This window comes from Egretta garzetta, unplaced genomic scaffold (genome assembly GCF_000687185.1).
Source record: "Egretta garzetta isolate BGI_Z169 unplaced genomic scaffold, ASM68718v1 scaffold5, whole genome shotgun sequence".
Lineage (NCBI taxonomy): Eukaryota > Metazoa > Chordata > Aves > Pelecaniformes > Ardeidae > Egretta > Egretta garzetta.
Genome location: NW_009259707.1, coordinates 495617 through 504318, shown reverse-complemented (window position 1 = coordinate 504318; position 8702 = coordinate 495617). Strand labels below are relative to the sequence as shown.

The 8702-nt window shown below is 40.6% G+C and overlaps 1 protein-coding gene across 1 annotated transcript in view; it reads left to right on the top strand.

Moving 5' to 3' along the window:
- The window catches only part of RASA3 (RAS p21 protein activator 3), a 92671-nt gene that overhangs the window by 5480 nt on the left and 78489 nt on the right, over positions 1–8702 (top strand). Inside the window, exon 2 of the mRNA XM_035894394.1 lies at positions 6654–6757. Coding sequence (XP_035750287.1) covers positions 6654–6757 — 104 coding nt within the window. The remainder of the gene's footprint in view (positions 1–6653; positions 6758–8702) is intronic.

Below are 8702 nucleotides of genomic sequence, written 5' to 3'. Positions count from 1 at the left end.
GCCCTGTTTTTTTTTTTTTTTTTTTTTTTTTCCTAGTCTCCAGTGAAGGTAACAGTGAGAACTACAAGTTTGCAGCATGCTTTGTGAGTGTATAGTGAAATGTGCTGTAAACTCATAGTTAAGGCTGTGTTCTCTTTAACAAGAGGCTGCTGTGTCTTTGTTTTAGTATTAAATCAGGTAACAAATTCAACCAGTAACTCTCAGAACTTTTTCTAAGTAATTCTACTGCTGGATTTAATGTTGTTATTTTTTAATTCTAGGCTTGCTTAAACCCTTTATTTTCCTATGTTTGGAGTTCATGGCTGCATAGCTAAACTTCTCTCATGCTCCGATAACATCTTGGACGCAGGCCATTTCTCAAATTTTAAACACGAAGTTGTTTCCCTTAGTTGGAGCATTGCCAAAATTAGCTGTTGTATCTGAGTTAGTTCCATTAGCTACTTCCATATTTTTACAATGCCAGCTCACCTTCTTGAAATAATAGCTTTATTAAGCCCAGAGGCCTTAAGTAGAGGCCTTGAGCTGGATGCTGTAGCATGTTCTGCAGCTTCTCTCCTGCATGTTCCCGGCTCACTCCTCAGTGTGCTGTCCACCCCAGGGCCTGCCGTCTTCCGCACTCAACTACATCTAACCATGGCTTGAATTCTTAGTATCAATATACTTCAGTTCTGAAACACCCAAGCCTTTAAGGGAAAGGGATAAGACGGGTATGGGTACAACTTAAGCCTGATCAGGGATATTATTGAAGGCAAAGACTGTATGGTTGTGCAGGGAAGTAATACAGCTGGGAAGGGTGCCAGGAAGAGAAGCAAGACTTAATGGAAGGAGGAGAATGAAGTGAGCCTTGAGACCCAAGGCAGGGTTTATGAATGAGGGCGTTTATCCACATGAAAAGCCACCCATGTGAGTAACAATTGTTGGTGTTGTAGGCTGCTTTGAGTGATGTAAAAAAAAAAAAAAAAAAAGTAAATGCAGCTGTAATGTGACTTCTGTTGTTTGTGTGTGTCGTCTTACAGAATATTTTGGGAGGTGACTAGGGGCCAAATGGCTGCTGCTTAAAGTTGTTATAATCCCTGTAAGCCTTACTGAGCCAAACCAGCAACTGTCAAGTGAGGATGATAACTATAGCTCGTGTGTCTGTCTCCCTTTTCTGAGCATACGGTTGAGAAAATGCACACTGCTTTATTTTTTCTCTGTGTAGTCGGGGTGGTTGTGGCTATAACGCAGCACTGTTCATCTGGGTGTCTCTGCACAGTGACCTGAGGAAAACTTTACTTAGGCTTGGTGGATGTCTGGAAGACTGCAGCCTGCACTCTTAACAATGGGCATAAGTGGTACGTTTGGATTTAGATGTTGCCTTCTGTGCCATATACTTCCTGCTGCATGTCCTCTGCCAAAACCGTGCTTCAAATACAATACTAGGTATTTTTAATAGTTTGTGTAAGGAAGCTACCATGACATCTGCCAACTTTGGCTCTTACAGAGCCTGTCTTACTTGCCTGACGTCTTGTAGCTCTGTGTCTAGTAGGAGACTGAAGTGTATTCAGATTTTATTTGGCTTTCTGTATCTGCTTTGAATAAACCTTCTCTTCTCTACCCTGCTCCCTTTACATACGCTGCAAAGCATAATATAAAATGAATTAGCCAAGTAGTAGAAAAAGCTTAGTAGTAGAAACAAACAAGTGTACTCCTTTGTACAGACTGATTTTGCTTCCCGCTCACATGGCGATGTGAACTCTGGTCTTCAGTTCGTGCAGCAGGATGAATCCAGTATTTCTAAACATTTAAAAATAGTCAGAGGATGTGGAGTTGTCTGTGGCATGTTAATAGTCCTTACTTTCAATCACAAAAGCAGTTTTAAAAAACACAATCCATACACAAAGAATTCTGGTTTGGGGGGTTTCATTATTATTCATCGTGCAACTCTTTCACTTCATCCACTGAAGTACTGGTGCCAAAACAAAACTGCTTTAGCGAATCCTAAGTATTGAGAAACAAGCACGAGGTTTTGCAACACAGCTTGAAACTAAAGAAATGTTTCTACACTAAGATTTGTTTCACAAAGTCTTTTCCTCTCTGTTAATACTATTTGCGATGATTTCAGCAGATAGCTGAAGGTATAGAATTAAAATTGCAAGTATGCCTCTGGAGTTTAGTAAAACATGTAGAAGTGAACAGATTTTCAACGTTTTCTAGGGGAAGAAGTTCCCATTCATCATGTTTGAAATGAGGATTCTCTTCCTTATTTGCTTTCATTCCCCTTGATCTACACAGTAATCTGTTTCTCTTCTCCTTCCCTGTCTCCTGCTGAAATTTTCCATTGCCAAAACACACATTAGAAGAGAATAAAAAATAGATCCCTTGAAATGGGAAGGGATCTAAGCTGGATAGCTGCATGTGAGTGAAACAGTGGCTGGAGGGAACTTTTGGGGTTTGATTTCCTGATATTCCTGCTCCCGTGAGCATTCAGAACAAGCAAACTTTTGGTGAGAGTATGCCTGAAGATTCAAATCCATTGCACTATTCTTTATGCTGTTACTTGACTTTTGTATGTGTCTTCCATTGCAAGAGCTCTGGAAGCATCCTAGGGAAAGTGTCCTGAGGGGGGATCGATCAGTGTATGTGTCGGTGGTAGGGGCTGTATAAAAGCTGTGCAGTAAGAGCCCTGCACTTCCTGAGAAAAGGACTGCTGAGGTAGAGCTTCCCTCCTTCAGCACTTAGCAAGGTGATGGGTACATACTGGAAAAGAGATGAGAAAGGGTGTGAAGTGAGGGTATGTGGAGTAGAAGGCTACAGAGTCAGACCCTCGTGTGCCTGAAAACTTGGAGCAAGGATTTAAAAATTGCTACGGGTCTTTCTCTGTAGCTTCTAGTCCCATCAGGAAAACAAGAGACAGTGAATGAGGACCAAGCCCCATTTCGTGACTAAGTAGTAGTTGATACCTGCAGTGCTATTCTTCTCATTGCTGTGATGGCAAAATGAAAAAGAAATTAGTAAACCAGTTCTAAGCTTAGTAGTCTTCATTGAAGGAGCTGGGTTTGAAAATGCTTTTGTATTCAGCTTGGAAGGAGCTGAATTGCATTTACAACGGAGGTCCACTGTTTCTGTCCTTGCAAGATCCTGTGCTCAGCAGTTATATCCCATCACTTGTTTGAAGTCTAGAAGAAACTGAAATGATGACAGCCCTGGTCTTGTCTGTGCCCTTCCATTGTGGCCATGCTGATCTGCAGCCTATGCTGCAAGTCTGGGGGAGGGGGCCCTCGTTATTTCTCCTCCTCTTTGAACGATTAACAGTTCTCTTGAGTGTAGGGTTGGTTAATCTGCAAGAAAAGCTTAACTCAAAACCTGGGAGCTGAATCTGAACTCACTTGATTCTGAAAGATTCCTGAGTTTTCAGCCAGGCTTGTTCTAGTATTTGTTTTGGAGGATCTTGTCAGACTCCTGAGGGCTGTGTAGGCAGATGCTGCTGCTTTTTATTAATTGCTGTGTCAAAATAAAAGTACTCGCTGAAGCCCCATCAGGCTAATTCTGGCTTTTGGGAGAGAGGGGATGCTGAGAGAGGGATTTAGCTGTTCTTTTGGAAAAACCATTCTGGAGCCCTGGGGCTTGTGCTCAAGATAAGTTAGCTTGGGAAATAAATCATGGGGTTTGACTGCTGCGACCTCTTGCTCTTCAGGTCTGGGTGGGAGACAAAGCGAGTACTGTTCTGGAGAGATACATGGAGGAAAAGCACATGTTTAAGTGGAAGCTGGAAGCATTTGTGGTTACTTTTGCTTCCTTCAGAAAGAAGATACTCTGTCTGCAGAGCTACACAAGATTGGGGCAGGGGGTATCAGATTTATCTTGGTGTGTATCCTTACAGTTAAAACTTTGCTGGCTAATTATCTGGTGCGGAGTGACTGTGTTTGTGTTGGAAATCTGCTTGCTTATATTAATTAAGAATGCAGTGCACCTCAGGGGTGTTACCCAAGTGATGAGAACTTGCGAATCTACAAGGGGTACAAGGTCTCAGAGGGGGAAAGCAAGGAGCGGGACAAAGCTGCTCTTCTCTTGACAGTGGCCACAAATAATGTATCTGTGAAAAGTACCAGCCAGCAGGTGCTGCTCAGGGCTAATAAGCCTTGCGCCTAAAAGTAGTGACCCAATGTGGTCCCTGCGTGGTTAAGTCAGCCTTCATAGAATTTCTTCTGTTAATCAGCCTCTTTCCGATAACATGTATTGGACTAGAAGCTTCCTTTTGTCCACTCTGCTTTTCTGAACCTCATGTTTGTTTTGCTGTGATGTGGTCTTGGTTATCTTCTGCCCCTGACCACCATCAATGAAGACTTGAACCATCAATAGGGGACTTGCCAAAGGCCCCTGTTGTTGTCTCTTCCCTGCTCTTTCCCCCAGAATCAGCTGAGCTGAATTAAAGTATGCTCAGTATAAGTCTTACTTGTATTTACGTTGCCTTTAGACTTCCTGTATACTGAAGCTCCCCTTGCACTCTTGATAGAGAATCGGATATATAATCCACAGTTCATTAAGTATCATTTTGTTCTAAGGTCATTACTGAGTAAATTCATCTGTCATGTTCTTCCAGCAGAAAGGACAATTTTATGGCTGAACAGAGTATTAGGGCTCGGAACAATGAAAGTATTTTGCATGTATTTGTATTTTGCACTAGATATTTGGGCAATGTTTATGCAATTGTGTAGCCCCCTTAGGTTAAGCCTGTGCATGAAAACTTGCACCAAGCGAGATGCACAGAATGAGGCCCTTGGGGCTGCCAGCAGAAGCATGGCTGCTGGAACAGTCAGATAGTTCCCAGTTTGGTAGAAGCTGGTTGTATCAAAGAACTCAGGAAATTTGTGCCTGAAATGGTGGCTGATGAATCCTTGATTCCAAATAAAACCTCTTGGAGCAGAATGGGGAAAGAGGACATAACCAAGAGTGCTGAACCAGAGGGGATAGTTGAGACAAACAGTCAAACCAGCTGCCATTTCCAGCTGTTAGATTTTTCTCCCCTGCCTTCACAGTAGGGATGACTGGATGGGGCTTACATTGGTTGCCAGAACTTATAGCTGGATTCCTTCATTTCAAGGAATGGGAAGCTGTTTCAGTGGTGGAAGTTTAACCTGTGGGTATGCCGTGGGCTTCATTGTTTATCTAATATATGTTCTTCCATGTGGCTGGTGGAGCAGTGACTTAAATAATGTTTTTACTGAATATTGAGTGGTGTCTCTGGACTTCATGAAATTAATGTGGCATATTCCCTTCAAACACAGAGTGGTTAGCTAATTTGCAGTGCCTGTGTGTTTTGAGTGAGATTTGTCAGCTATCTCTTCAGGGAATGTGGCAATTCTGGGGGAGTGTGTTTTTACTGTAGGCAGAAATACAAGCAAAAGTATATGGTGATGTGAAATACCCTGAAAGAAGCCAAAGGAATGACCTCTCCTGATAAAATGCTGAAAAATAGAAAGTAAATGCAAGGAACTATTAATAATTTTTGGATATCTAATTTTTTAACATAAAAAGCCTTTGATACTAATTAAAGCTACAGCATGATTCTGTCTCCCATTTTTGTGCTTAGGCAAGACAATAAGGAGGTCTGTGTTTTAAAAGGGGGGAAAAAAAAAACCTTCTGGCTTTTGGCCTATTGGAATTAGATTGATTTTTAAGTCTACATTTGCAGGGCTTGCTGTATTTGTCCATACGATTCAAATTGCATCCACCCATTTAGATCTACTGAAGCATGAGTGACTTGGAATGAAAAATCTGTGCAAAATGGTAGACATGTCAGTGAATAAATAATGTTGATATATGCTTATAGTTCTTAGGAGTAAATCCTTAACCATATAATTGGATAGAGAGAAACAGAAAGGGTTGCAATTAGGTGTCTGAGGGTTGGGGGTTTTTGCCATTTAGATTGGTAGGATCCAAAGAAAACCCCTAAAGTCTCTAAAGAGCTTTTCATGCTGAGATAGTATTTATTTTTTTTTAAATCTGGTCTTACTGTAAAAGAACTTATTCTGTACAATTCCAGTAAGCAAAAATAGACAGATATGTAGTGCTATCAGGTAACAAGCATCATGCCAGCTCCAAGGCTTAGTTACCATCAGTTGACTGAATCTGACTTTAAATAAGAAACTTTGCAGGGGATGAGAAGAGGCAATGGCTGTAGGCATTTTATTTTAAAGAAACTAAATCCTTTAAAAAATAATTAAAGTGTATGTGTAGATATATATATGCCATGAACTACACTGTATTTTGTTCATCCTGTTCATGTGTATGCTTTTGTATCTCTGTCATAATGGTCTATCGTAAGCATAGTGCAGGAGCTGGGGCCTCTCTCCACCCTTCAAGGCACTGTATGTTAACAAATAATGCGTTCTCTGCCCTTTTGTTTAGGGATGCTCATTTTCCAGATAAAAAGTAGTATCTGGGGTTTTTTGCATATTAAAAATCCTTGTTCTGTGGGGAAGAGGCAAGGTGGAACAGTGCTTGAAGGTGCACATTCATGGGCGGGAAAGACCGTCACAGTCCAGAATGATGTTCTGGGTGTGAAATATAAACACTGGCTCCTCCAGGATACCAACACTAATTTCTTCTTTTTGTGTGTGTTTGTGTGTTTATGTGTGTATTTTTTTGTTTTGTTTTATTTTTTTACCCAGCCCCTTCTATGGAGAAGACTTTTACTGTGAAATTCCTCGGACCTTTCGCCATCTGTCATTTTATATTTTTGACAGAGATGTTTTTCGAAGGGATTCCATCATAGGTATGTGTTCATAAATTATTACTTTCTTTACGGCATACTTCTCTTGGATTTTAACTGTTAGATCGTATGTAGTCTTATAGACTACATTGTAGACCAACAATGTGGTTGCGGTCTTGACAGGACTGACAATGACAGTGGTAAGTACTGTTCAGTATTGTCCTTTTTTGTCAAGTGACAAAAACGCCTTCAGTATTAAATATTAGAAAAAAGGCTGGCAGATAAATGCTGTCTGTTCTGATAGTAAATGCAGATTGCAGTTTAACTGAAACAGGCAATAAAGCATTGTTTAAATGTGGGCAACATTATTTGCTACTGCATTTTTTTTTTTTTCTTCTAAATGCAAGGCCTTTAGTCTTGAAGTTTTCCAGGGCTCATTACACTTACCTGCATGCAGTATTGTTAAACTATGACTACATTAATGACATGCAGAGTAATAGCTACTGGTCATAGGTACCCACACTACAATGATGACAAAATTTATAGAGAGTTTCAGAGTCAGCTGTTGCGTACAGAATAGCTCTGTAAGACTTCCAGTGCTTGTTTGGCATGGGTAAGACCTCTACTTTTCCAGGTACTATTTGCTATGCATTTCACCTGCAGCAAATTGCATGACACTCCATTTATCTCTTCAGGGATAAAAATCTTGTAAAAGCCTGGTTGTTGTTGAGGGGAACAGTTTCCACTTTAAGTTATTTTAACTGTTTGGGTTTTTTCAGTTTTTCATGTCTTTTGAAATAAGTCGTATATGACTACCATTTTTCTAATGCCAGTATAACATGACGGTAGCTGTCAATGAGGTGTGTATGCCTTGACAGAGCTTGTAGTGGGGAAGTTGTCTGATGCTGAGCAACAGTTTGTATAATGCTGTAAAATGCATTATGTTAAAGTACATGGGGTGGTGGTGCAGATCTCTTCATATGTATCTTTTCATTACACAAGTTTATCATGCAGTCACTAGCTTTTTCTTTAACTGTTGCTTTACATTTTATATATGAGTTAGGAAACTGGGTCATCATTCTCTTTGTCCCTAACTGAGATTGTGTGTGTACAGCATCTAGCAATCTAGCATCCTGGAGAGGAGGGGGTCAGTTTTTTATTTCAGTGAGGTTTTGGAAAGCTTTTTGGTCTCTCTAATCTCTAGATTCCCCTTGTAACATGAAAGTAACACCTCCTTTCTTTCAACTGATGAGTTTTTCATTGTTGAAATTGCCTCATCTGATCTCCCGTGTGTCACTGGTTTTCTGCAGCTGCAGTGACCCATGAACAGGCCACAGATGGGGATTTTTCTTGCTCAGGGCTTTACTCCCTCTCTTGGAACAAGGGTCTCTGAACACTTAATACAAGCCAGACCTATGAAATTGCAGATAGAGAAGTGCAAATTGTTTCCTTTTCTCCATGTTTCCAAAGTTCCTGTTTTAATAATCAAGCTCTGACATTGGAGGGGAATTCATCAGGAACTGCTAGAGGTCTTAAAGGTACTGGAAGCAGTTCATGAAAAGAAGGACTTGTAAAAGATATGATACTTTTGTTTGGGTGCTTGAATGATTGATCAGGTTTCTATTTTTCATTACGTCTTCAAGAAACAGCAACGTTGACTTTTGCATGTGTTTCAGAATCCATAAGTAGGCAGACCGGTGTGTTACTATACTGATGTAGCCCTAAAGTCAGAACTCCACTGTTACCTGTCTACACTGAGATTTTACAGTGCATATTAGCTGTTGTAGTCTGAGTTTTCCCCTCTTCCCCCCTCCCTCCTTATCACAGGCATATTTTGAAGAGTATTTTGAAGATACGGAAGTGTGATAAATAGCAGTGGAGAGAAGCAGAAAACCCAGAATCACTGTTGCTTTGATACTAATTCTGTAAGTTCTGCTTGTAGTAGGAAAATGTTCTGGAAAGAGAACAGTGCTTGGGAGTAACTACATGTGGATATTTTCAGTAGTTC